This window comes from Grampus griseus (assembly GCF_964374135.1).
Source record: "Grampus griseus genome assembly, chromosome: 19".
Taxonomy (NCBI): Eukaryota; Metazoa; Chordata; class Mammalia; order Artiodactyla; family Delphinidae; genus Grampus; species Grampus griseus.
The window spans coordinates 5,527,701-5,555,573 of record NC_139013.1 but is presented as its reverse complement, the minus strand read 5'-3'; the positions used below and the strand labels follow the sequence as shown (position 1 = coordinate 5,555,573).

At 39.2% G+C, this 27,873-nt stretch overlaps 1 protein-coding gene and 1 long non-coding RNA gene across 2 annotated transcripts; both read left to right on the top strand.

Moving 5' to 3' along the window:
• The first annotated feature begins 1,993 nt into the window (after positions 1 to 1,993).
• Positions 1,994 to 19,298, top strand: LOC309837273. The gene is made up of 3 exons (XR_014298244.1): positions 1,994 to 2,126; positions 15,553 to 15,780; positions 19,194 to 19,298. It is a non-coding gene; the product is annotated as an uncharacterized lncRNA (long non-coding RNA).
• A 302-nt stretch (positions 19,299 to 19,600) lies between these two features.
• Positions 19,601 to 23,059, top strand: ZNF614 (zinc finger protein 614). Its single transcript, XM_082677178.1, has 2 exons — positions 19,601 to 19,691; positions 20,000 to 23,059. Exon 2 carries the CDS (start codon positions 20,497 to 20,499, stop codon positions 21,520 to 21,522), a length of 1,026 nt encoding a protein of 341 aa, XP_082533304.1. The 5' UTR covers positions 19,601 to 19,691; positions 20,000 to 20,496; the 3' UTR covers positions 21,523 to 23,059.
• The last annotated feature ends 4,814 nt before the right edge of the window (positions 23,060 to 27,873 follow it).

Sequence of the window (27,873 nt, the reverse complement as noted above, 5' to 3'; positions counted from 1 at the left end):
TGCTAGTATCTTGTCCTTCTGTGAACCTACATATGCTACCATGGCAAGGTCAGAGCAGCTCATTCCTGAAACTGATCAGTCAGGATCCCAGAATGGGCTGCCCAGGCTGCCCTGAGTTTTCTGGACCACATGTGTAACTCTACTTTCAGAGCTTGACATATCAGGTGAATGTGGCTAAAATTTAATCCCTGAAGGGAATGTAATATTATTAAGAAATTATGAAAACAATTCTTAATGTATAGAAATTAGAAAACATATATAAACAATACAGAAATTTTAAATCACCCATATTGTACCTAAGAGCCAAATACTGTTAACAATATATTCTCCAAATTTCAAATGCATGTAAGTATATTTTTACAAAAGAAAAATGAGACTAGTCTCTTTATAGTTACTATATTATGAACATCTACATCATTTAGTATTCTTCTAAAATCGATATTTTTATAATACTAAAGTAATACATAATTATTATACAAAGATATGTTAACAATGGAGAATTGCAAAAATTGGGAATGTGAAAACTTCTGATGTGCTCTACCCATAAGTAAAAACCCTAAAGTAATCCAAGCTAAATATTTTATTTAACTAATCGCAATTTTCAAAAAGACACTTATGGTTTGTTCCCATAAAAGGATCATAATATATGTACTATCCTGCAGATGCGTCTTATCCTCTGAAGAATATTTACCTTTCCTTATTTATACTGACAATCTTTCATTGTTATATACTGTTATGTTGAGTGGATGTTCCATAATTTACCAAAGTATTCATCTATCATTGTACATTTAGGTTTTTCTTTTTTATTACAAAAGCCTCTGTGGTTAATATTAAGAAAACTTTCACCAAATAAATGGGTGGAATATAATTGCTGGGTCAAATAGAATGAAAAATTTAAATTGGATCCAGGTTGCCTTCTAATAGTCCTCTTTAACTTAAATCCTCTACAATTAAACCTCCCACACCTGCATAAAAACAACATTTTAAAGTGTGCTCTTTTTTTAAATTTGTGAGCTATGCCAAGTATGATAATTGATTACCTCATAATTCTATATTCTCAAATGTCCCACTGTCACCATTTATTTTTGGAAGGAAACATGTAGTTCACTCATTTCCACCTTCACTTCATCCCCTTACCCACTAGAGGTTGCTATGTATCGATCCCACGCAGGTATCAGCATTTTTAATCGAACTCTGCCTTATTGGCTACGCCTATACAAAGGCTGTCTTTATTTCTTCTAAACTACAAAGGCCTTACCCACTCCACACACAACCGCTCTCTCCACAAGCCTAAGATATTAAGTGACGACTGCTTTTGTCAATTCCGTGGCCCCCGCCTCTCCAGCGATGTCTCGACTTCTACCTTTTTTTTTTTTTTTTTTTTTTTTTTGCGGTACGCGGGCCCCTCACTGTTTTCGCCTCTCCCGTTGCGGAGCACAGGCTCCGGACGCGCAGGCTCGACGGCCATGGCTCACGGGCCTTAGCTTCTCCGCGGCATGTGGGATCTTCCCGGACCGGGGCACGAACCCGTGTCCCCTGCATCGGCAAGCGGACTCTCAACCACTGCGCCACCAGGGAAGCCCCAACTTCAACCTTTTTTAATCTTCCCAAGCAACCGCGGATCTAAGCCCTTTTCGGTCATAGGGACACCTGCCTTCTTCTAAGATGGCCGCGCCCATGGCGCTCCAGAGTAACGAATCAGCTCTAAAGTGCATGAAGGGCGCCGCCATCTTTCTTTGTTCCTCAGCCGGCTGAACGCGCCATGTTGGCCTTGGATAGGCATCGGTCTCTGAAATCTTACGCAGTTAGCACAGCATTGTTGACCATCCCTCGCAACCGGCAGGGATTGATAAAAGCATTGAGGGGGCCAGGAATGATTTCGATGTCTTCCTACAGCCTTTATGGCCCCCGCCCCATGGAAACGCCGAGGTGGGCGGGGCCATGTTACGTCATAGAGCGGAGCGCGCGGCCGGAATTCGGAAATCCCGCAGCGCTCCAAGGTCCTCGCCAGATTGCCTGGTCCTAGCCGGTCTGCGTCCCTAGGGACCGCTCAGGAGGGCATCCGAATAGCAGGTGGGCTCAGCCTTTTGTCGCTGCCAGTGGTGTCTGGAGGGGTTTGGGATCAGGTGAGTCGGGTTGTGGGCTTGGATTCACGGCCTCTTGGGACTGTGAAACGTGAGCGCGTGTGAAGGACCTTAGTTGGGATTTTATTTAGAATCATTCCCAGAGACGTCTGGACGTTAGTGATGGGGCTTTTGGCAGTCAGTGATTAAGGGTCTGAAGAAATCATCGACCGAAAGTCCGACTCTGTCAGAGTTTGGAGTCCACTTGGATCACTCTGCTTGTGGGACTCAGGGGTTGAGAGCTGTGGTGGAAAGTTTGTATCGGTGAACGCGGTGTCTCGTCTGGGTTCGCGATTTAACCTGGGACTCAGTGTTAGAGAGGCCCGGGTTAGGGAGATGTCCCTGTTGGTTTCTTGGGCATGTTTGGAGTTTAGACTGATATTTAATATAGGACTCAGTCATAGAGACGCCTGGTGGGGGCTCTCAGTATTTGAGGACGTTCAGGGTCAAACCTTGAACGCCAGAAACAGACATGAAGGCTGCATTTCCCCAGTTAATCCAAGCACAGTTCACTCCTTCTAGTCTATCCTCACGGACCTTACTAACAACTTTGTCTCCCCCCATCACCACTCTTCTCGCTGTCCTCACAAAATTCAATGTGGTTCGGAGTGATCTAGTGCTAAGTTTACTATTTTTAATGAAATTTAATGTAGTTTTCGTTCTTCTTATCTCCAAGTTTACTATACTTCTTTTGGATATTTGCATTTAGGGTCATTCTTACTCAAATAAAAGCATTTCCTTGACCCTATATTATGTTCCGCAGTGAGAACTTTTTTTTTAATGCTAGGGTTTTTTTTACATTTGGGATAATCTGTATAAACATAAGGACAGTTAATTGTATCACTTAATTTCTCCGATCTCAACATATTTGCATTTGAGATATTTATACTTTTTAAAAATAGTTTCAGGGACTTCCCTGGTGGCGCAGTGGTTAAGAATCCGCCTGCCAACGCAGGGAACATGGGTTCAAGCCCTGGTCTGGGAAGATCCCATATGCCGCGGAGAAACTAACCCCCTGCGCCACAACTACTGAGCCTGTGCTCTAGAGCCAGAGAGCTGCAACTACTGAGCCTGCGTGCCACAACTACTGAAGCCCTGGTGCCTAGAGCCCGTACTCTGCAACAAGAGAACCATTGCAATGAGAAGCCCTTGCACCACACCCCGCTCGCTGCAACTAGAGAGAGCCCGCGCTGCAACGAAAACCCAATACAGCCAAAAATTAATTAATTAATTAATTAATTTAAAAAAATTGTATCAATAGTATCAACACAGGTTGGTGAACCAGTGGTATGGTGTCTGGAATCAAATGTATTCATTAATGTAAGTAGTATTGACATACAGTATTTAAAAGTATTCAGTTATAATTTCAGTAACCCATTTTGACTTTCTGATTACTTTCTGATTCTACCACTCCACTTAAAAATTTATGGTACGTTTTTTGTTTTGTCCCAGAGATTTCTGGCTACCTTTATTTCTTGGTAAACTCTTTTGCTTGACCTTTTTTTTGCAATTTCAGTTGGTGGGGTTTTTTGTTTTGTTTTTTCGTACTGTAGAAAAGGAAATATTTTTATTTATTTATTTATTTATGGCTGTGTTGGATCTTTGTTGCTGCACGTGGGCTTTCTCTAGTTGTGGCGAGTGGGGGCCACTCTTCATTGAGGTGCGCCGGCTTCTCCTTGTGGTGGCTTCTCCTGTTGCAGAGCACGGGCTCTAGGCGCGTGGGCTTCAGTAGTTGTGGCTCGCAGACTTAGTTGCTCCTCGACATGTGGGATCTTCCCGGACCAGGGCTCGAACCCATGTCCCCTGCATTGGCAGGCTGACCCCCAATCACTGCGCCACCAGGGAGGTCCAGAAAAGGAAGTCTTTTTTGTTGTATTTTTATTTACTATAAAATTCACCAAGTATAAGCATACATTTCAGTAATTTTAACTGAGTTTCTAGGGTTGTGCAACCGTCAGCGCAATACAACTTTAAAACATTTCCATCACCCCAGAAAGTTGTCTTGTTCCTCTGTGCACTCAGTTTCCACCCCTACCCGGAGCCACACACAACCACTGATCATCTTCCTGCCTCTATTGATTTGCAATTTCTGGACATTTCATAGAAACAGAATCATAAAATATGTAGTCTTCTTGGGCTGTCTTTTTTTCATTTAACATAATGTATTTGAGGTCTATATATATTATAAGTATCAGTAAGTTTTCCTTTTTTTCCCCCAAGTGATCTATTGAGACAAAATTGATAGACAATAAGCTGCACATATTTAAATTGTACAGATTAGTAAGTTTGACATACATACTCATGAAACTATCACCACAATGAAGATAGTGAACATACCCATCACCTAAGAAGTTTCTTTGTGTCCCTTTTTAATCCATCCTTCTTATATTCCCCACACCTCCCCAAGCAACCACAAATCTTTTTTTCATTACTATAGGTTGGTTTATAGTTTTTAAAAGTTTTATGTGAATGGAATCATACAGTGTACACTCATTTTTATTCTGACTTGTTTCACTCAACATTAATATTTTGAGATTCATCCTTCTGTGTATCCATAGTTTCTTTTTATTGCTTTGTGTTCCATTGTAGGAACATTAGTTCATTCTATAGAGTTTATCAATTCACCTTTTAAAAAAATCATTTATTTATTTATTTGGCTGCGCCGGGTCTTAGTTGTGGCATGCGGTATCTTTGTTGCCGTATGCGGGATCTTTGTTGCAGCATACGAGGTATTTAATTGCGGCATGTGGGATCTAGTTCCCCAACCAGGGATCAGACCCAGGCCTCCTGCAATGGGAGTGCAGAATCTCAACCACTGGACCACCAGGGAAGTCTCTAATTCACCTCTTGGTGGGTAGTTGTGTTTCCAGTTTTTAGCTCTTACGAATAAAGCTTCTGTGAACATTCATGTTCCAGTTACATGTGTTTTTCTTTCTCCTGTGTAAATCACCAGTATTTGAATGGCTAAATCATGTGGTAGGTGTATGTTTAACTTTTAAAGAAACTGCTAAACTGTTCTCCAAAGTGGTTGTACTTTATATCTAGGAGAAGCAGATGGATGGCTGTTGGGTGGCTCCACATTTTGTATCGTCTTTCTTTTTTAATTAATTAATTAATTTATTTATTTATGGCTATGTTGTGTCTTCATTGCTACTCGCGGGCTTTCTCTAGTTGTGCTGAGTGGGGGCCACTCTTCACTGCGATGCGTGGGCTTCTCATTGCGGTGGCTTCTCTTGTTGCAGAGCATGGGCTCTAGGCCTGCGGGCGTCAGTATTTGTGGCACATGGGCTTAGTTGCTCAGCGGCATGTGGGATCTTCCTGGACCAGGGCTCGAACCCATGTCCCCAGCATTGGCAGGCGGATTCTTAACCACTGTGCCACCAGGGAAGCCCTCGTCTTTCTTTTTTTTTTTTTTTTTTTTGTGGTACACGGGCCTCTCACTGTTGTGGCCTCTCCCGTTGCGGAGCGCAGGCCCAGTGGCCATGGCTCACGGGTCCAGCCGCTCCGCGGCATGTGGGATCTTCCCGGACCTGGGCATGAACCTGTGTCCCCTGCATCAGCAGGCGGACTCTCAACCACTGCACCTCCAGGGAAGCCCCTCGTCTTTCTTTTTAATTGTAGGCATTCTAATAGGTGTGGAGCAGTATCTTGCGGTTTTAATTTGTATTTACCTAATGATGATTAATGATATTGAGCATCTTTTCACGTGCTTAGTTGCCATCCATATATCTTCCTTGGTGAAGTATCTGTTCAAGTCTTTTGCAGTTTTCTGTTGTGTTTTCTTGTTGATTTTTGAGAATTCGTTTTATGTTCTAGCTACAAACCCTTCCTTTACCAGTTACATGCTTTACAAAGATTTTCTCCCAGTCTTTGACTTGCCTTTCAACATTCTCTTAAGAATATGTTTTGAAGAGCAGAAGGATTTAGTTTTTATGAAGTCCAGTGTATGAACTTTCTTTAAACAAATAATCCTTTTGGTGTTGTACCTAAGAATCTTTGCCTAACTACAAGATCAGAGGATTTTTGCCAATTTTTTCTTCTAGAAGTTTCAGATTTTTTCTTTTTAGGTTTTTCATTTAGGTTTATTATCCAACTTGAATTATGTATATGGTGCAATGTGTGGATCCAAGTTCTTGTTTTAATTCTTTTTTCTTTTGATATTCATATCTACTTGTTCCAGCAACATTTGTTGAAAAGGCTTTCTTTTCTCCACTCTATTGCCTTTGCGCCTTTGTAAAATGTCAGTTGGCTATATGTATGTATATGTGGGTCTTAATCTTATTCTGGACTCTATTCTGTTCCATTAATTTGTTTATGTTGACATGAATACCACTCTGTCTTGATTACTGTAGCTTGATATAAATTCTTGGAATCAGGTAGTGTCAACCCACCAACTTTGTTCTTTTCCACATTTGTTTTGGCTATTCTAGACCTTTTGCATTGCTATCTGAATTTAAGGATCAGGCTATCAAGTCGCTACAGAAAAACTTTCCTGGGATTATGAGTGAGATTTTATGACTCTATAGACTAATTGTGGAGACTGGTCTGTTTGGTTTATTTCAGAAAATAATTCTTTTTCTAACAAGCTACATCTCTCCATTTATTAAAGTCTTTACAGATTTCTCAGTGATATAGTTTTCAGAATGTCTTTTACATTTTTTTGTAATTTTTCCCATAAGTATTTCACATTTTTAAAATTGTATTATAGATAGTATTTTATTTTTTAAAACTAAATGGCCTCATAGAATGAATTGGGAAATACTCTCTTCTCTTCAATTCTATTCCTGAATGATCCATTGGATGTATATAGTGAATTTTGTTTGTCAAATCCTAGTTTGAGACTTTGATGAATAATGTTGCTACATATATTCAGGTGCAAATTGGACATGTTTTCATTTCTGTTTGTTAAATTCCTCTGAGTGGAATGGCTGGTTCCTAAGATAAGTGTGTGTTTTACAAAGTTTCAAAAGTGCATGTACCAGTTTACTATTATTGTATGAGAGTTCCAGTTTCTCCACATTCTCATCAACGTTTGGAATTATTAGTCTTTTTAATTATATCTAGTTGCCGTATACTAGAATTTCACCATCATCTTAATTTCCCTAATGACAAATAATGTTGATCATCTTTTCATGTGTTTATAGATATTCAAGTCTTTTCCCATTTTCTAAATGGGTTCTTTGTCTTCTTAACAAATTGAGCTTTTTGAGTTCTTTATATATTCTGCATAGAAGTACTTTATCAGATATATGATCTGCAAATTTTTCTCCCAATTTGTAGCTTACCTTTTCCTTTAGCTTTATAGTGTTTTTTGATGTGCAAAATGTAATACAAGTCCAGTTTTCTTCTTTTATGGTTTGCTGGTTTGGTGATATGTCTTCTCTGCCTAACCCAAGGTCATGAGAAATATCTTATATGTTTTCTGAAAGATAATGTGTGCATGTATAGATATAGATAGATAAGGATATGACTTTATTTTTTTTAGAAGCAGTTTTAGATTCACAGCAACACTGAGTGGGAACTGCATAGAGATACCATATACCCCTGTTCCCTGACATGTGTAACCTTTCCCCACTGTCAACATCCTGCACCAGAGTGCTGAATTTGTTACAGTCAGTTTACATATTGACACATTATTAACCAAAGTGAATAATTTGCATTAGGGTTCACTCTTGTGTTGTATGTTCTTTGGGTCTTGACAAATGAAAAATGACATATATCCACCATTTAGTATCATACAGAACAGTTGCACTGCTCTAAAAATCCTCTGGATTCTGCCTATTCATCTTGCCCTCCCTCCAACTCCTGGCAACCTCGGATCCTTTTACTGTCTCCTTAGCTTTGCCTTTTTCAGAATGTCATATAGTTGGAATTTTATAGTATATAGTCTTCTTAGATGGGCTTCTTTCACTTAATAATATGCATTTTAGGTTCCTCCTTGTCTTTTCATAGTTTCATAGCTCATTTCTTTTTTTTTTTTTTACATCTTTATTGAAGTATAATTGCTTTACAATGGTGTGTTAGTTTCTGCATTATAACAAAGTGAATCAGTTACACATATACATATGTTCCCATATCTCTTCCCTCTTGCGTTTCCCTCCCTCCCACCCTCCCTATCCCACCCCTCCAGGCAGTCACAAAGCACCGATCTGATCTCCCTGTGCTATGCGGCTGCTTCCCACTAGCTATCTACCTTACGTTTGGTAGTGTATATATGTCCATGCCTCTCTGTCGCTTTGTCACAGCTTACCCTTCCCCCTCCCCATATCCTCAAGTCCATTCTCTAGTAGGTCTGTGTCTTTATTCCCTCTCTTACCCCTAGGTTCTTCATGACTTTTTTTTTTTTTTTTTCAGTACGCAGGCCTTTCACTGCTGTGACCTCTCCCGTTGCGGAGCACAGGCTCCGGACGCGCAGGCTCAGCGGCCATGGCTCACGGGCCCAGCCGCTCCGCGGCATGTGGGATCTTCCCAGACCGGGGCATGAACCCGTGTCCCCTGCATCAGCAGGCGGACTCTCAACCACTGTGCCACCAGGGAAGCCCATGACATTTTTTTTTTCTTAAATTCCATATATATGTGTTAGCATACGGTATTTGTCTTTCTCTTTCTGACTGACTTCACTCTGTATGACACACTCTAGGTCTATCCACCTCATTACAAATAGCTCAATTTCGTTTCTTTTTATGGCTGAGTAATATTCCATTGTATATATGCGCCACATCTTTATCCATTCATCTGATGATGGACACTTAGGTTGCTTCCATGTCCTGGCTATTGTAAATAGAGCTGCAATGAACATTTTGGTACATGACTCTTTTTGAATTATGGTTTTCTCAGGGTATATGCCCAGTAGTGGGATTGCTGGGTCATATGGTAGCTCTATTTGTAGTTTTTTAAGGAACCTCCATACTCTCCACAGTGGCTATATCAATTTACATTCCCACCAACAGTGCAAGAGGGTTCCCTTTTCTCCACACCCTCTCCAGCATTTATTGTTTCTAGATTTTTTGATGACTGCCATTCTGACTGGTGTGAGATGATATCTCATTGTAGTTTTGATTTGCATTTCTCTAATGATTAATGATGTTGAGCATTCTTTCATGTGTTTGTTAGCAGTCTGCATATCTTCTTTGGAGAAATGTCTATTTAGGTCTTCTGCCCAATTTTGGATTGGGTTGTTTGTTTTTTTGTTATTGAGCTGCATGGGCTGCTTATAAATTTTGGAGATTAATCCTTTGTCAGTTGCTTCATTTTCAAATATTTTCTCCCATTCTGAGGGTTGTCTTTTGGTCTTGTTTATGGTTTCCTTTGCTGTGCAAAAGCTTTGAAGTTTCATTAGGTCCCATTTGTTTATTTTTGTTTTTATTTCGCTTTCTGTAGGAGGTGTGTCTAAAAGGATCTTGCTGTGATTTATGTCATAGAGTGTTCTGCCTATGTTTTCCTCTAAGAGTTTAATAGTTTCTGCCCTTACATTTAGGTCTTTAATCCATTTTGAGCTTATTTTTGTGTATGGTGTTAGGGAGTGATCTAATCTCATAATTTTACATGTACCTGTCCAGTTTTCCCAGCACCACTTATTGAAGAGGCTGTCCTTTCTCCACTGTACATTCATGCCTCCTTTATCAAAGATAAGGTGACAGTATGTACATGGATTTATCTCTGGGCTTTCTATCCTGTTCCATTGATCTATATTTCTGTTTTTGTGCCAGTACCATACTGTCTTGATTACTGTAGCTTTGTAGTATAGTCTGAAGTCAGGAAGCCTGATTCCTCCAGCTCCGTTTTTCATTCTCAAGATTGCTTTTGTTATTCGTGGTCTTTTGTGTTTCCATACAAATTGTGAAATTTTTTGTTCTAGTTCTGTGAAAAATGCCAGTGGTAGTTTGATAGGGATTGCATTGAATCTGTAGATTGCTTTGGGTAGTAGAGTCATTTTCACAATGTTGATTCTTCCAATCCAAGAACATGGTATATCTCTCCATCTATTTGTATCATCTTTAATTTCTTTCATCAGTGTTTTATAATTTTTGGCATACAGGTCTTTTTTCTCCCTAGGTAAGTTTACTCCTAGATATTTTATTCTTTTTTGTTGCGGTGGTAAATGGGAGTGTTTTCTTGATTTCACTTTCAGATTTTTCATCATTAGTGTATAGGAATGCCAGAGATTTCTGTGCTTTAATTTTGTATCCTGCTACTTTACCAAATTCATTGATTAGCTCTAGTAGTTTTCTGGTAGCATCTTTAGGATTCTCTATGTATAGTATCCTGTCATCTGCAAACAGTGACAGATTTACTTCTTGTTTTCTGATTTGGATTCCTTTTATTTCCTTTTCTTCTCTGATTGCTGTGGCTAAAACTTCCAAAACTATGTTGAATAAGAGTGGTGAGAGTTGGCAACCTTGTCTTGTTCCTGATCTTAGTGGAAATACTTTCAGTTTTTCACCATTCAGGACAATGTTGGCTGTGGGTTTGTCATATATGGCCTTAATTATGTTGAGGAAAGTTCCCTCTATGCCTACTTTCTGCAGCGTTTTTATCATAAATGGGTGTTGAATTTTGTCGAAAGCTTTCTCTGCATCTGTTGAGATGATCATATGGTTTTTCTCCTTCAACTTGTTAATATGGTGTAGCACGTTGATTGATTTGCATATATTGAAGAATCCTTGCATTCCTGGAATAAACCCCACTTGGTCATGGTGTATGATCCTTTTCATGTGCTGTTGGATTCTATTTGCTAGTATTTTGTTGAGGATTTTTGCATCTATGTTCATCAGTGATATTGGCCTGTAGTTTTCTTTCTTTGTGACATCCTTGTCTGGTTTTGGTATCAGTGTGATGGTGGCCTCATAGAATGAGTTTGGGAGTGTTCATCCCTCTGCTATATTTTGGAAGAGTTTGAGAAGGATAGGTGTTAGCTCTTCTCTAAGTGTTTGATAGAATTCGCCTGTGAAGCCATCTGGTCCTGGGCTTTTGTTTGTTGCAAGATTTTAAATCACAGTTTCAATTTCATTGCTTGTGATTGGTCTGTTCATATTTTCTATTTCTTCCTGATTCAGTTTTGGCAGGTTGTGCATTTCTAAGAATTTGTCCATTTCTTCCAGGTTGTCCATTTTATTGGCACAGTGTTGCTTGTAGTAATCTCTCATGATCTTTTGTATTTCTGCAGTGTCAGTTGTTACTTCTTCTTTTTCATTTATAATTCTATTGATTTGAGTCTTCTCCCTTTTTTTCTTGATGAGTCTGGCTAATGGTTTATCAATTTTGTTTATCTTCTCAAAGAACCAGCTTTTAGTTTTATTGATCTTTGCTATCGTTTCCTTCATTTCTTTTTCATTTATTTCTGATCTGAGCTCATTTCTTTTTAGTGCTGAATAGTATTCATTCATTATCTGGATAGATGGAGCTGCTATAAATACCTGTGATCAGGTTTCTGTATGGACATAAATTTTCAACTGACTTTGGTCAATAGCAAGGAATGTGATTTTGGATCATGTGTGAAGAGTATATATAGTTTTTGGTGGGGTTTTTATTGGCTGCGTTGGGTCTTCATTGCTGCACGCGGGCTTTCTCTAGTTGCAGCAAACGGGGGCTACTCTTCATTGTGGTGCACAGGCTTCTCATTGCATTGGCTTCTCTTGTTGCAGTACACAGGCCCTAGAATGCACAGGCTTCAGTAGTTGTGGTGCATTAGCTCAGTAGTTGTGGCTAGTGGGCTCTAGAGCACAGGCTCAGTAGTTGTGGCTCACGAGATTAGTTGCTCCATGGCATGAGGGATCTTCCCAGACCAGGGACCGAACCTGTGTCTGCTGCATTGACAGGTGGATTTTTAACCGCTCTGCCACGAGGGAAGTCCCAAGAGTATATATAGTTTTTTAAGAAACTGCCAAACTGTCTTCCAGAGTAGCTGTACCATTTTGCCTTCCCATCAGCAATAAATTAGAATTCCTGTTGCTTCATATCCTCTTCAGCGTTTGGTGTAGTCATTGCTTTGAATTTTGGTTATTCTAATAGGTGGGTGATGGTATCTCATTGTTTTTTTAATTTGTTATTTCCTAATTACATATGATGTAATTTCCTAATTACACATCTTTTCATTTGCTTATTTGCTATCTGTATATCTTCTTTGGTAAGGTGTCAGTTCAGGTCTTGCCCATTTTTCAGTTGGGTTGTGTTTCCTTATTGTTGAGTTTTTAAGAGTTCTTTGTATATTTTGGATAACAGTCCTTTATCAGATATGTCTTTTGCAATTATTTTCTCCCAGCCTGTGCCTTGTCTTCTCAATTTCTTGAGGTAGTTTATATTTTTAGCTATTACATTTATTAGCCATTTTAATTTAATTGGAAATGGATATTCAGTTGTTCCAGTATATTTGTTGGAAAGACCATCTGTTTCCTCATTGCTTTGTCTTGCACCTTTGTTGAAAATCAGCTGACCATACTTGCATTTATTTCTCAATTCTCAATTCTGTTGCACTGACTTATGTATCTATCATTATGTCAATACAGTACCTATTTTATTACTATGGGTTTAAAATAAACTTTGAAATAGATTAGTATAAGCACTCACCAACTTTATAATTCTGTTTTACAATTGGTCTAGCTATTCTACATTCTTTATCTTTTAATGCAAATTTTAGTATCAACTTCTCCATATTTATAAAATTCCTGGTGTACCTTTGACAGTGATTGCACTGAATCTGGGGAGAATTGCCATCACCATATTGAATCTTCCAATCTACAGGCTTGGAGTGTCTCTCCATTTATTTATATCTCTTAAATTTGTCTCAGAAGTGTTTTATAGTTTTCAATATACAAGTCTTGCATTAGTTTTAATTTATTCTTAAGTATTTTTTTTCTTTTTGATGCTATTGTGTGTGGAATTGCTTCCTTAATTTCCTTATTGGCTGGATCATTGCTAGTATAGAGATATGCAATTTTCTTTAATATATTGTTACTGTATCCTGTAACCTTGCTAAACCTATTTACTAGTTCTAATACTTTTTTTGCATGTATTTCTTAGGATTTTCTATATACAAAATCATATTGTCTATGAATAAGAACAGTTGCACTCTGTATTTCCAATACAGATACCTTTAAGTTTTTAAAATGTATTTATTTGTTTATTACCTATTGAACTAGCTGGAACCTTTAGTATAGTAATGGATAAAATGGGTTAAGGCAGCTATCCTTGCATTGTTCTCAATTCTAGGAGAAAAACATTCAGAATTTTATCATTAAGTATGATGTTGGTTTTGGTTTTTCATAGCTGCCCTTTATTAGTTTGAGTAACTTCCTTTCTGTTTCTAGTTTTTTGAAAGTTTTAATCATGAGTGGGTATTAAATGTGGTCACATATCTTTTCTGTATCCTTTGGGAAGAACATGTGGGTTTTGTCCTTTATTGTATTAATTTGGAGTAGTACATTACTTTATCTTCCCATGATAAACCAACCTGGCATTCCTGGGATAAATCCCCCTTAGCTGTTGTCTATAATCCTTTTTATATTATGCTGCATGTGCTTTGCTAATACATTGTTAACAATTTTTCACCTATATTCATGAAGAAGATTGCTCTATAGATTTTTTTTTTCTGTGATGTCTTTGTCTTGCTTTGGTATCTTAGTAATCCTGGCTTTATACAGTGAAGCCAGTTGAGAGTAGGCTTTTTTTGTGTGTGATGATTTTTAATTACTAATTCAATTTCTTTACTTGTTACATAGGTATTAAAAAATTTTTTTAAATCTTATTTCATTTTTGTTTCTTCCTAGGCATTTGTCCACTTCATCTAAGCCATATATACATACACACACACACACACACACACACACACACACACACACACCATTTTATACAATTTTTAAAGGTTACACTCCATTTACAGTTATTACAAAATATTGACCATATTCCCCATGTCGCATACCTTGTAACCTACCTTTATTTTGAATTTATTGACAGTTTTATACCCTAGTATATGGTCTTTCCTGGGGAATGTTCCATGTACTTTTGAAAAAATATATATTTTGTTGCTGTTGAGTGTAGTGTTAAATAAATGTCACTTAAGTTGATTGATTATATTGTTCAAGTCTGCTATATCCTTGCTGGTTTTGTTTTTGTTTTATCATTATTGCCAACCAGGGAGAGCTCACCTAACTCTTAGTGTCCAGCGTTTTTACTGGGGCTCAGTGAACATAGACATGATTGGCTGAACTTAGTCTCCAGCCCCTCTAGAGGTCAAGCTGATACCATGTGGTCCAAGGGCCCTCACCATAAATTACATCATTAGCATAGACTATCTTGTATGGCCCAAGCCTCCCAGGTAAGCAAAGCCGTTCTTATCGGGTGGGGCATTCCAAGGGCTTATATGTTCCCTCTCAGGAACTGAGGGCAAAGCCAAACCTCTGTTGGGCAAGGTTAATCTTTTCATATACAAAGAGAAATAGACAATCTTAATGATTTGCTTAGTACGGTGGTCTTCAAAGTGAGGTATGGGGACTTCCCTGGCTGTCCAGTGGTTGAGACTTCACCTTCCAATGACGGGGGTGCGGGTTTGATCCCTGGTTGGGGAGCTAGGATCCCACATGCCTCGTGGCCAAAAAACCAAAACATAAAAATGGAAGCAGGGGTTTCCCCGGTAGTGCAGTGTTTAAGAATCTGCCTGCCAACGCAGGGGACAAGGGTTCGATCCCTGGTCTGGGAAGATCCTACATGCTGCGGAGCAACTAAGCCTGTGTGCCACAACCAGTGACCCTATGCTCTAGAGCCCGCGAGCCACAACTACTGAAACCCACACTCCCAGAGCCCGTGCTCCGCAACAAGAGGAGCCACCGCAATGAGAAGCCCGCACACTGCAAGGAAGAGTAGCCCCTGCTCGCCGCAACTAGAGAAAGCCCTGGCACAGCAACAAAGGCCCAACACAGATAAAAATTAATAAATAAATAAATTTAGTTAAAAAAGAAGAAACAATATTGTAAAAAATTCAATAAAGACTTTAAAGAAAATGGTCCACATTATAAAAAACTTTATTAAATATAATACTTAAAGAAAAAAAACTGCGGTGTGTGTACCTACTGAGCATATACTTTTGAATTGGTACCTGGGCACACATACTTTTTAAAGGCACAATGTCCAGATCCTTGGAAACTTCCATGTGGCCTCTTCTGTAAACTTGATCTGCTTGATCTTTCACCCGTGGCATCATGTTCTGCTGATTCCACTTTCCCGCCTTCCCTTTAATAGTCATGCCATTTCCTCTTCACAAAAGAAAGGCATACATTTCACACATTCAAAACCTTGTTTTATTGCCCCAGAGTATGAACGCCTCTGGGGCACCAAATAAAGGAACAGTTGGAAATATTGGGGTCCCTTATTTAAGGATAAGTGACAGCATCTGAGTCCAGAGGGAATGTACACTCAAAGTCAATTTGCTCTTCAGCACACAGGTCCTGGCTCCCCAGGAGAAAGAGTGATAAAGTGAAGGAATGAGGGAAGAAAGAAGAGATTCTTGGAGTTGGATATCATCATTTCTGAGGACATCTTTAACTGGACACCAAGATTTCTGTCTCTAAGAATTACATGGCAGATGCAGATGCAGAAGAAACAAAAGACAGAAGCCATGTTACTCACTATTTCCTGAGCATAGAAGAAGATGATCAAGGTCCAGGTGATTTTTGGTTTGTTATATCTTTCTTTTGTTGTCTAATGGATTTGTAGTGACCTGAAAAAAAAATCAGTTCAACTAAAAGAAGTATAAATTGGGGATAATGGGGTTCTGGGGAGAAATTAACTTAGACTCTGAATTCAAAATCAGGACAAAGTGGGTTCAGGAATATATCGTTCATAGGGGTCACATCAAGTGACTAATATTGGAAGATAATGTGTGACTGTGGTGGGCCCTGTGGGTTACATCAGCTGTCACTTTGCATTATCTCTGGCAGACGTCACAACCAGAGAAACACGAAAAGCTCCGTGGTATGTGTTGACTGAGGAAAAAGCAGACCAGCTTCTTGAGGGATTCAATGGTTTATGTCACTTAGGTGAATGGTATGATACTCCTAACAACATTGATAACTCTTAGGGGCTCCCCACTAGCCAGACTACCACTGGCCTGGAACCAGTTGAGCATCTAAAAGAAAGATGAGTGCAGCTGACTGAAGAACATCACCTATATAGCTATATAAAATTCCATGAGTTTATAGTCATACTCAAAAAAGCCAGTTACAAGATAAATAAGTACTAGGGATGTAATGTACAACATGGTGACTATAGCTAACACTGCTATATGATATATAGGAAAGTTGTTAAGAGTAAATCCTAAGAGTTCTCAGCACAGGGGGAAAATCTTTTTCCTTTTTTTCTTTTCTTTTTATTGTATCTACATGAGAGAAGATGGATGTTAGCTGAACCTATTGTGGTAGTCATTTTGCAATATATGTAAATCACACCATCATGCTATATATCTAAAACTTATACAGTGATATATGTCAATTATTTCTCAATAAAACTGGAACAAAAAAACATTAGAGTTTGATAGAAATCAAATATTTGACGTTTGAAATGATGAAGTAACATAATCAAACCTATGTTTTGGGGAACAGTGGTGGAGATTCACTCTGAGTTTAAGAAATAGATTCAGTGTGAAATAATTCAAGCTTCACAGGTAACAGATCAATACTCCTTGACCATGAATTACACTCATATATGAACCACCTCTGCAGGGTGAGCCACCATTTCATTTTTATGACATCCTCCAGCCTGTTTTCAGTGTACTGGAATTCTTTACATTTTGGTGTCTATAGGCCAGCTTACTTCTTTTTTACGTGATGCAATGAACACCAAATTATATATGTGTGATAATTTAATAATTCACATGCCGATGAATATTTAAATATTCTTGTTATTACAAACCATGTGACATTAAACATTCTTGTTAATGGCTTTTTGTGAAATTGTATCTGTATTGCTTCAGAGTGGCCACAATCCCTTCCTCAGGTTTGATAATTTGCTCAAAAACTCACAGAACTCAGGAAACCACTTTTCTTAATTTACAGATTTATTTACTTACATTTACATGATACAACTCAGGAACAGTCAAATGGAAGAGACGCATAGAGCAAGGTATGGGGGTATGTCACCCTTCCAGTACCTCAGTGTGTTCACCAACTTGGAAACTTGCCAAACTTGTAGTTTTGGGTTTTTTTTTTAAGGTTTCATTACTTAGGCATGATTGATTAAATCATTGGCCATTGGTGATTGAACTCAGTCTCCAGCCCTTCTCCCCTCTCTGGAGGTTTTATCACATGGTTTGTTCCTGTAGCAACCAGCCCCCATCCCGAAGCTGTCTGGGTGCCCTCCCACTACCTGTCATGTCATTAGCATACAAAAAACCCTTATCGGTGTGGAGATTCTAAGTGTTTTAGGAGCTAGGGTACCAGGAACCAGGGACAAAGACCAAATGTTTATTTCTGTATCATATCATTGCTGAGTACTTTGTTTCACAGTCTATCGTGTGGCTGCAATCAAGTTGTAAGCCCTAGGATGGGGTCTGATCTGAAGGTTCAAGTGGGGAAGATGCACTTCTAAGCTCACTTACATGGTTGTTGGCAGAAGTCATTTCCAGAACTCAAATGAGATCCTCAGTTTCTACCTGTCTGCTCATGTAAGACCACTGAGTTCCTTGTCACGTGGGCCCCCCTAACATGCCATCTTGTTTCATCAAAGTCATCAAAGGACAGATTCTGTTATCAAGCTGGAAATCATATATAGCCTAATTTAAAAGGGGTATCTCATCACTTTTGCTCTATTCTTTTTTTTTTTTAGAAACAATTCAGCCCATGCTCAAGGGAAGGGTACCTCACAGGGGCATGAATACCTAGTATGTAATAAGGAATTTGGCTGACTTTTATCTTTGATTCCTGGGAGGTAACTGCTAAACCCTTGGAATTACCCATGTGATAAGAGTGTCTTTGTTTTTCATCTTGGACCGCTGGGACCACACTTTATAGTTTATGCTATGAGATGACTCATGTGGGCCCTAGATGATTTGTGCTAATGAGATAACTCAAGATGAGGACTGTCAGTGCCAAAAAGACCAACCATGTGATTAGAGGGCTTGTGGCTTTCAGCCATATGTAACCAGTCTAGCCTCCAGGAAGGGGGAAGGACCTGCATTCAGCCGTGTGGTCAGCGATTCAATAAATTATGCATATATAATGAAGCTTCAATAAAATCTCTGGACACTGAAGTTCAGGCGAGCTTCCTTGATTCGCAGTGCTCCTGAGGACTGTCACACAATGTGGCTGGGAGAAGATAATGCTGTCCAGGACTCCATGATGAGAGTCATGTGTTTCAATACCAAGTGGCCTTCATGTCTGACCTTTCTGGCACAAAAATCAGAACTTTGAAGATAATATTCCTTTTTTTTTCTGAGTTCTATTGTTTCTGTTGTAGGTAATCTGTCTTTTGTCTCTGGATGCTTTTATAGTTTCCCTTCATATTTTGTGTATTATAGTTTTAGTCTGATGTGCCTATGTATAGACTTCATGCTTGGAATTTGTTGGGATTCCTGAGTCTGAAGTTCAGAGTGTTTAATCAGTCTTGAAATTTTCACCTTTAGATCTTTGGATACTGCTTCTCCATTACTATATTTTCTCTTTGTTTTTGTTTTCAAATCTTCCTAATCAACTTTAATGGTCTTTTTTTTTTTTTTTTTTTTGCTGTGGATGTATCTTGTATAGTTTCTGGGTTTTTTTTTTTTTTACATTTATTAAAAACACTCTTGTAAATTCTGGATGTGGAGGCTGTTCATGGTTGATTCTCATATTGGCTGTGAAGTTTCATGGTAATGTAGGAACACTTTATTTGTCCTGATATCATTTGCATATTTTTAGTATGCAAATGGAAATAGGTGCTAAAATATATAGATAGAAAGATAGGATTTTTCTTCTACTGAAATGTATTTGAGAAAAGTATATAGATGCAGGCTATACAGTGAAAATTAGAACAACTTCTCTCATGCTTCTTCCATATTGATAAAAAAAAATTCCCATCATATTAAACTGGACTCTATTATTACAGGAATTGCTGACACTGGAGGATGTGGCTGTGGAGTTTAACTGGGAGGAGTGGCAGCTCCTGGATGCTGCCCAGAAAGACCTATACCGGGATGTGATGTTGGAGAACTTTAACAATTTGGTGTCACTGGGTAAGGACAGCTCCCTGTGTCACTTAGAGGTGCCCAGTCACTGGCCTTTTCTCCATCACCTGATGAAAGCTTTGCAGTCACTGTGGTCTTCCAAAGAGTTAGATATTCAGTCCCCTGTCTGGCCCCAAACAAAAGGGTATAAATCTCCTGTATGCTGAAGGAGAACTCTTACTTTGCATACAAGAAATTTTGTCTCTAAAATGCAGTATTTTCCCATCTTGACATACTGTACCCCAGTCCCTGTATCTAAGTCTTCTATCATTTCTCATGAACAGGGTATCAAGCTACCAAACCAGAATCACTCTCCAAGTTGGAACATGGAAAAGAACCATGTATAATAGAAAACAAAATCCAGAATAGAACCCATCCAGGTGAGTGAGGGAGAACCAGCAAGGGGAGTGGTCAGGGAGGTCATATTCTAGTCATTAAGAGAAGGAGTCACAGCTGTGAGGGTGACTGAGGCCCCCACAACAGCTGCTCCATATATTCATCTCCCCAGATGAGCACTCTTTCTTTGTGGGTATTTAGCTTTAAATATATTCCTTGTCTCTTCTTGGATCTGATATTTATTTCCTCTTACATCTTTATAATTTTGTACTGGGATCATATGGTAGACAATAAAGATCCAATCCCCCCACTATATATCATCTTTTAAGCACTTTCATTCCATTTTTCCTAGGAATCAGGAAAGTTGACAGTCATCTGCCAGAGCACTCTCAAGACCAAAGATTTCCAAAGAGCCTGCAACAATACAGTGAACAGAATGCATTTAGAAAGAGTGTTCATCTGAGCAAAACTCGTTTAGCCCTAACACAAAACCATACGTTTGACTTATGTAAAAAAGCTTGGAAATCAAGCTTATGTTTAGTTAACCAGAAGAGAAGATATGAAATAAAGAACCCTGTGGAGTTTAATGGAGATAAGAAATTCTTTCTACATGATGACCGTGAACAGTTGTATTCTGGAATTGAATTTCCTGAAAGTATAAAACACATCATTGCTAAGTTCCAAGTCCTTAAGCATCAGAGGACTCACAAAATAGAGAAATCCCAGGCCTGCGTTGGAAGTGAGAAAACATGCATCAGGAAATCTCAGCTTATTTCTCAGGAGAGCATTCATATAGGAGACAAACTCCATCAGTGTGATCTGTGTGAGAAATCCTTCTCCAGAAATGTCATGTTCACTAAACATCAGAAACCTCAAACACGAGACAAACCCCATTTAACCAGTGGATGCAGAAAAGTCTCTACTGTGAAGAGCAGTCCCACTGTACATCAGCAAACCCAAACAGGAGAGAAATCCTATATGTGCAGTGAGTGTGGAAAAGGCTTCACAGTGAGGCGCTATCTGATTGCACATCAGCGAACTCACAGTGGAGAGAAACCTTATGTGTGCAGTGAATGTGGAAAAGGCTTCACTGTGAAGAGCAATCTCATTGTGCATCAGCGCACTCACACAGGGGAGAAACCCTATGTATGCAGTGAGTGTGCGAAAGGCTTCACCATGAAGCGCTATCTTGTTGTACACCAGCGAACTCATACTGGAGAGAAACCATATTTGTGCAGTGAATGTGGGAAAGGCTTCACCGTGAAGAGTAATCTCATCGTACATCAGCGATCTCATACAGGGGAGAAATCTTACATATGCAGTGAATGTGGGAAAGGCTTCACTGTGAAACGCACTCTCATTATACATCAGCGAACTCACACGGGAGAGAAATCTTACCTATGTAATGAATGCGGGAAAGGCTTCACCACAAAGCGCACTCTTGTTATACATCAGCGAACTCACACGGGAGAGAAACCCTATGAATGCAATGAGTGTGGTAAAGCCTTCAGCCAGAAGATATGCCTCATACAACATGAGAGGTGTCATACAGGAAAGACGCCCTTTGTATGTACTGAGTGTGGAAAATCCTATTCCCACAAGTATGGTCTCATTACCCATCAGAGAATTCACACAGGAGAGAAACCCTATGAGTGCAGTGAATGTGGAAAAGCCTTCACCACGAAGTCAGTACTCAATGTACATCAAAGAACTCACACAGGAGAAAGACCATATGGATGCAGTGATTGTGAGAAAGCCTTCTCCCACTTGTCAAACCTTGTTAAACATAAGAAAATGCACATAAGAGAAATGAGTAGATTCGGTCAAGTTGGAAATTCCTTTAACAGAGAGTCACAGCTCATTACTTACGATTGAACAAGAGCCCCATTAATGCAGTGACTGGGGAAATGCCTTCTGTGGCAGCTAAGACTTTGTTTAAACACCAGTGTTTCTAGCAGAGCAGAACAGTACTGCCTGTTATCAGATGTGTGCCCTGAGGAGATGAAAGAATTTGCGCAGGAGATAAACCTGGTGAATATAGTGAATGTGGTAGTGCCTTTAGTGATCCTTACCTCACATTTTCTGTCAATGAAAACATGTTGGAAAAACTCTGATACATTCAGTGCAGAGATGCCTTGGGCAAAACTTTCTGACTTCATTATATGTCTGAAAAGTATATACTCTATATTCTCCGACAAATTCTGTGAATGCAGAGACTAGGAAAGTCTTCAGTGGGAAGACAGACTTTCTTATCAGGGATCTCCATTGATCATCAGTGAGTTCATTGTTCATAGAAATATGATTTAAAAAAAAAAAAAAAAGGAGATATGATGACCACGGGAATGTCTTTCCCCCAGAAAGAAGACCTCAATGAGTGTCAGAGTTCACACTGGAGAAAAACTTTTAAGAGGATAGTATATATGGCAGGATTTCAGTGATACATTCTGCCTCATCATTTGTCAGGAAATCATATAGGAATTAAAACCTTTATGAACATGCTAAAGATAGAGCATCTTTAGTTAAATATTAGAGGACTTAAAAAGGAATGAAGTTCTGTGAAAATGATAAATGTTTGAGTGCTTTTTGTTACAAATCTAACCTCATCATATATCAGATAATGCACCTGACTATCCTTTCTGGCCTTGTCAGTAATTCCATAGTTTTAAAAAGAAGTCTGCTTTTCTCATCACTGATTTTTATTGTTATATACGATGCAAGAGTGTTCTATGCCTACCCTCATATGTGATTAGCTCTTACTTTTCTTCAGCTATAAACATAATTGTAAATTTAGCATACTGAACTTCTTTGAAAGGAAACTGAATATGAACATGTACTTGCACTTGCTTAGCTAAGTTTATAAATATGACCAAATAGTTTACAAAACCACCTTCAAAGTTATTTTTATAAAATTTATGATTTGAAATCATTTTAACTTATAAGAAAATGCAAAAGTAGTCCAGAGAATTCCCTAGTATCCTTTCTGCAACTTCTTCCAGTAAAAACATTTTATATAACCATATTTTATTATTGAACCCAGAAAAATGACATTGGTAGTATACTGTTAACTCCTAACCTTTGGAGTTTAGATTTCACTAGATTTTACATGAATTTTTTAATCATTTTTTTGTAATTCTAAGGTGCTTTATTACATATATAGATTTCATTGTAACCGTCATCCCCAGGACGTACAACTGTTTTATCAACACAGACACCCTCATGCTACCTTTTTATGCTCACATCCTCTATCCAAACCTACCTCTGGCAACAACTTGTCTGTTTTCCATCAATATAATTTTGTCATTTATGAATGTTATCAAAATAATTTTTATAACTGGATTTTATATAAATAAGTTATATTTATTTATACAAATTTACAATTTCTTATTAATGAGGAACATGTAAGCTTTTTGGTTTTTTTTTTTTTTTTTTGTCCCTCAGCAAATTGCCATTAAGACTTATTTGAGTTGTATTGTTTTATTTTTATTAGTGAGTAGTATACATACTGGATGTATTAGTTTATCAATTCACTCTTCAGAGAAGTTTGTTTTGTTTCCTGGTTTCAACTGTTATAGGGAAAGATGCTGTAAATTGGCATCTGGGGTTTTGTGTGAACATAAATTTTCATTCCTCTATAATAAATATTCAGGTGTGTGCTTATTAGGACATATGGTAAGTTGTGTTTAGCTTTAAAAGGAACTACCAAACTCTCTTCCAGAGTGGCTATACCATTCGACATTCTCACCAGCAGTGTATGAAATCCACTTGTTCCACATCCTCTCCAGCACTTGGTATTTTCAGTATGTTTTATTTTAGCCACTCTACTAGCAATAGATGAAAGATTCAATTGCTCTTCATCCTCGCCAGCACTTGGTATTGTCCTATCTTACATTACTCATTCTATTAGGTTTGTGGGCGTATCTGATCTTGAGCTTAACCTGCATTTCCCTCATGGACAACAACCCTGTTATTGTCATTATCATCATCATTTTTGGACTTACTTATAACTGGAAATTTGTACCTTTTGACCACCTTCACAATTTCCACCGTCCCACCCCCTTCCAGCCTCTGGCAACCACAATCTGTTCTTTATTATCTACAAGTTTGGGGGGTTCTGGATTCTACAAATAAGAGAGATCATACAATATTCGTCTTTCTTGGCCTGATGTATTTCACTTAGCAAAATGCCCTCAATGTCACAAATGGCAAGATTTCCTTCTTTTTATGGTTGGATAATATTCCATTGCATAAATACCACGTTTTCTTTATCCATTCATCTGTCAATAGACATTTAGGCTTTCCATGTCATGGCTATTGTAAATAGTGCTGCTGTGAACATTTGGGATGCACGTTATCTTTTAAAATTAGAGTTTTCAAAAAAAAATTAGAGTTTTCTTTTTTTTCTGGATATATATATACCCAGGAGTAGACTTGCTGAATCATATGGTACTTCTATTTTTAATTTTTTGAGGAACCTGTATACTGTTTTTCATAGTAGCTGTACCAATAACAATCTTCACTCTTTTTATGTCTCCATAGTGTTTATGAAGAGACATCCCATGATTTATTTAACCCATCACCTACTAATGTACAGTCATATTGGTATTAGTTACCTTTGACTGCATTACAAACCTACCTCTCTAAAACTTAATGTCTAAAGACAACCAACATTAATTATAATAAATATTAATTGTTATGTGGGTTGATGGTTGGACTGTCTGGTGTGCGCTGTCCTGACTGGGGGCTACATGATCTAGGTGGCTTTTTTGATGTATCTGAGCCTCCCCTGGAATGGTTGAGGCCACTTTTCACATAGTCTCTCATCCCAAGGCTAACCTGGGCTGTATTACAATGTGTCAGAAGAGCTCCAAGAGACAAACAGAACATGCCTCAGTGGGCAAGTCTATTTTTATCCTCGGTGTCAAGCTTGCTATTATCCCATTGGACACATTGGTCACAGTTACTGTGCAGAAGCACTATCCAGAAGTGTGAATGCAAGATGCAATAATAAGTTTTTGTAACAATCACAAGATTATTTATTTCCTTAAAATTGTCAAAATTGATGCCATGAATATCCTTGTACATGTTTGTTCTCACAAAAATAATTTCGACTGAATTTCAATTCTTAAAATTGATTGGTGGCTCTAAGACAAAAGTTTAAATTGGGTAATTGCAAGTTGTACTCCAAAAACATTTTATTAATTTTTATACTCTAGACTCAATCCTGCCCCCCTAAAAACATACCAAACGTCTAGCACCTAAAATTTATTGGTGTGCATTTTTTGAACTAGAACTATGACAAGATTGATAATAACATCAATTCATTCAAAGCTGTATGTGGTGGACACCTCTTATCTACTGTACAGATGAGAGATGAAATCCAATAGAATGAATATTATTCATCATTCACTCTTCATGGATTTGAATATTAGTAAGACTGGCATTATAAAAATTAAGTATTGCGATTTTTAAAAATAAGTGGCCAGTATATTATTTAGCTATTAAAATTTTTAGGTTGGCCTGGACTTCCCCAGGCCAGTGGCGCAGTGGTTAAAAATCCTCCTGCCAATGCAGGGAACATGGGTTCAAGCCCTGGTCCTGGAAGATCCCACATGCCGCAGAGCAGATAAGCCCATGCGCCACAGCTACTGAGCCTGTGCTCTAGAGCCCGCCAGCCACAGCTACCAAGCCCACGCGCGGCAACTACTGAAGTCCGCACGCCTAGAGCCTGTGATTCGCAACAAGAGGAGCCACTGCAATGAGAAGCCAGCGCACCGCAATGAAGAGCAGCCCCCACTCGTAGAAGCCTGCGCGCAGCAATGAAGACCCAACGCAGCCAAAAATTAAAAAATATTAAAAAAGTTAAAAAAAATTTTAGGTTGGTCATCTTTTTCTTATTCCTTTTAAAACCTCTTTATAACAAATCCTAGTGAGGAATCAGAGAAAGTGGATCTCATATATCGATGGTGGGAACGTAAAATTATCCCTTGAGTCTGGAGTAGTTTAGACATTTCTGTTTCAATACACTCATATCTATCACACACACACACACACACACACACACACACGGCATTTCCTTTCCTTTTCCTCCATTCTTCCAACGGGTTTATTTGGAACCACAGTTACGGTGTTACATTACTATGACTTTGTAATGCTATTTGCAACTGACTCACGTAGTGTAACATGATTACTCTCTTTTTTTTACACAACCTTTTATTCTCCTTGAAGTCATATTTCCCTAATTTTTGACCCTTGGTCTTCTGAGCCCTGCCTTTGTCTTTGGACCCCAAAGGGAAAGCTTCCCCCCTCTGTCATAGGTACCGCCCTTCACATTGGGCCCACCTTCAGTGGCCTTTCCCCCATACATACGAACAGCTTTAGCACGTTCCAGCTGTTTTTATTTCCTAACCTATGGCCGCCATCCCTGTAACGTCAGAGCTTCTCCAAGCCCTGTGCCTTTCAAAAGTCCCTTCAGGCCAATTTCTCTAGAAACTTGGCCCAGATATCCTCTACCGGACGGTTCACCTTTTCCCAAACGCGAGTTGTGCTGTACGGATTCCTCCACTTCCTGTAAGATGGTTGCCCCCACTGGGCCGTTTCCTAACTTCCGTACAAAGTGGATCAACCTCACTGCCATTTAAATTTTCTTGCCAGCTCGCAGAAAGGGATTTACCCCCATGCCTTTCTTGTTTGCTGCAAGCTCGAGCTTATGCGCATATGTCCTTTTTTATTAAGGGTTCAGGTGCCCCCAAATTGACAGTTTCGGTGACCTTCCGTCTCCCCAGTCTTCCCCGCGGACGAGCGCTAAAACGGGGCTCTTCGCTCTTCAGACGCCCGATGCCCAAACATGGCCGCGCCCACTGGGCCACGCTAGAGGGCGCGGCCAAGTTACCTCTGAAGAGAAGTCGGAAATTCAGTTGTCTTTTTGCGGCAGAAACGTCTCAGACCCTCGTTGGCCACCGTACCGCGGTGATGAGGGAAGGGACGAAGTTCCGCGAAGTTCAGCCGTGGATGGGTCGCGATCGTCCCTGGAGGACGTCAAGTTAGTGGCTGGGTCTCTTCGTGTACAGCGGGGAGGGAGGGTGGGCCTGTCAGCGTCCGCGTTGGGTGATGCGTGTGGAATACAAGCGGGAGGACAGCGTGGATGCGTGTTCTTTTCCAGGGGAGTCCTAAAGTGTGGGTAACAGTGTATGTGTGGTTGGGGTACTTCTGGCTTCAGTCAGGAGATTCTCTTGTGGTTAGTGGTTAAAGATCCCTAGAGGTCAGCGATTTAGTCGCGAGGGCACGTGTTGGGGTCTTTGCCGTTTACTCTCTGTAGGGCTCAGTGACTGCGAACTGGAGAGTGGTGTTTGTCAGTGAATGCTGTTTATGGTTCGGGTTTTGTTTGGGGCTAAAAGATGGAGTATCTGTTTCGGGGTTAATGGACGGGAGTCTCTGAGATTAACCCGGGTGGTGGTAGTAATCGTTTGGGGTACAGATGCGTGTATGGGCTGATACTTTGGAGGCCCGAGTACTTTGGCCGCTGCGTGTTGCGTGTTTTGAGCTCCAACCTCGGCCTCTGTAACAGATGTGATGGACGTTAACGTTACCCTTCTGCCGTTTAGGTCGGTCCGAGTCCTTCATCACTAGTTTTAAAATCCTCTTTGGCACCCAACATCACCCCTTACTCTTAAACTCTCAGAAATGAAGGTTTTTGGCGAGATGAATGATCCAGAGATCCACCAGATGAATATCTAATAGCAGTATGTTTTACGATATGTAAGATGCAGCTTTTATCCTTTGTCCTACAAGACTCCTGCACATTCCTCTTGGATATTTCTTTTCAGATTCTGTTTAAAACCAGTAAAATAACATCTCTGTCACCGTGAGTTCTGTTCCCAAAGGAAAATGCTTATAAAATTTTAGTGTATTTCAGTTTTAGGCGTTTATATTATGGCCTTAATATTCATAATTCAGATAAATTGTGTAAATGGTACTATGATTTTCTCTTTCACTTTATTTCATGGAATATAGATTTACAAATTATTTTAAATGCGTGAACTGGTGGTATTATAAGTAGGTTTATATTCAGTGATTGCATACATCTATATAGAGGTGAAATATTTAAAATACTTAGGTGTCATTTTTTGGAACATTTTATGATTATGCATTTACCTATGGATTTGTTCCCTTGCCTTTCATCTCCAGCCTAGACTACTTATTTTTATTGCAATTGTAAACGTATTATTA

Excerpts from the sequence above, each read along its gene's own strand:
- ZNF614 (XM_082677178.1), top strand. The coding sequence starts at position 20,497 with ATGTTCACTAAACATCAGAAACCTCAAACACGAGACAAACCCCATTTA.